The 1,087-nt window shown below is 62.2% G+C and overlaps 1 protein-coding gene across 1 annotated transcript in view; it reads right to left on the bottom strand.

The window, feature by feature from the left end:
- RASGRF1 (Ras protein-specific guanine nucleotide-releasing factor 1) overlaps positions 1-1,087 on the bottom strand; it is a 55,013-nt gene that overhangs the window by 14,677 nt on the left and 39,249 nt on the right. Inside the window, exon 13 of the mRNA XM_009881155.1 lies at positions 210-490. Coding sequence (XP_009879457.1) covers positions 210-490 — 281 coding nt within the window. The remainder of the gene's footprint in view (positions 1-209; positions 491-1,087) is intronic.

Genomic DNA, 1,087 nt, shown 5'->3' with positions numbered 1-1,087 from the left:
CGTTTGCGGGTTTCTCGACTCCTGGGGAGCGGGTGAAACAGCCCGGGGGGGGCACCGGGGCCAGGCGGGTCTGGAGAGCAGAGGGCTGACGTGGGAGAGAAGAGGGGAGGGAGGAGGGATGCCACAGCCCCCCCGTAGACCTCCCCAGTCCCTCAGGGGCAGGACAGGCAGCGGCACGGGCACCGCAGCGACGCTGCGCGCAGCCTCACCGTGCGGGGATGGCACTGATCGGCTTCTTGTAGATCGTGATGAGCTTGTCGAGGACGACCAGGGCGGTGGTGAAGACGCGGTACGAATGCAGAAATGTGTTCAGAAAGTCAATGCTCAGGAACCGCAGGTCCGTCAGCCTCTCCAGGAGCCGCTCCACGCTCGCATAGCGGATCTGCAGGACCTTGCAGGAATTCATCGTTTTACTGAACCTAATGTCAACATCATCACAATACAAGCTGGCATCAGACCTGCAGAGAAACAAGATATCTGTGGTTCCAGCCTGAAACGAAACCAAGAGCTGCTTCACGTCAGCAGCTTCCCCCTGAGGAGCGCGGGGACCACGGAAAGGGGAACAGGTCCTCGGCAGCGAAGGAGCCCCATTCTACAGGGTGTCCCTGTGTATAAACGCAGGCAGGAACGCTTCCAGGGGAAATCTGCACCCCAGAACGGGTGGAAACATTGCACGATGCTCAACAGGCAGAGGTTTGTGCAGAAAACATGGAACAACGGTCCCTGAGGGACACTCGTGAGCCGAGACCCTTCCCCGTGCGTGACAGCAGCCCCGCAGCAGCGCGGCGGCCGATGTGGTGGGGACACCTCTGGCGCTGCCCTGTCCCACCAGCTGTGCCCGTCCCCCCCGTGCCACGCGTGTCCCTCCTCGGGCCGGGGCAGCCCTTGCACCCCAGCGCCCCGCGCACAGAGCCCACAGCCCCCTGCGCCCCTCTCCACCGGGGGTTCCACTCACCCCTTTACCGTTACTTTATCTCTGAGCTCTCCCCTTTGACCTTCCCACCTCCCCAAGCACAGTCCCAGATGAATCCCCTCTCCCAGCTAATTAGCGCTCCTAATCACTACGCTGGGAACAGCACGCCCAAGT

This window comes from Charadrius vociferus, unplaced genomic scaffold (assembly GCF_000708025.1).
Source record: "Charadrius vociferus isolate BGI_N301 unplaced genomic scaffold, ASM70802v2 scaffold623, whole genome shotgun sequence".
NCBI lineage: Eukaryota > Metazoa > Chordata > Aves > Charadriiformes > Charadriidae > Charadrius > Charadrius vociferus.
Note: the sequence above shows the minus strand (reverse complement) of the source record. Positions and strands in the feature narration are given on the sequence as shown.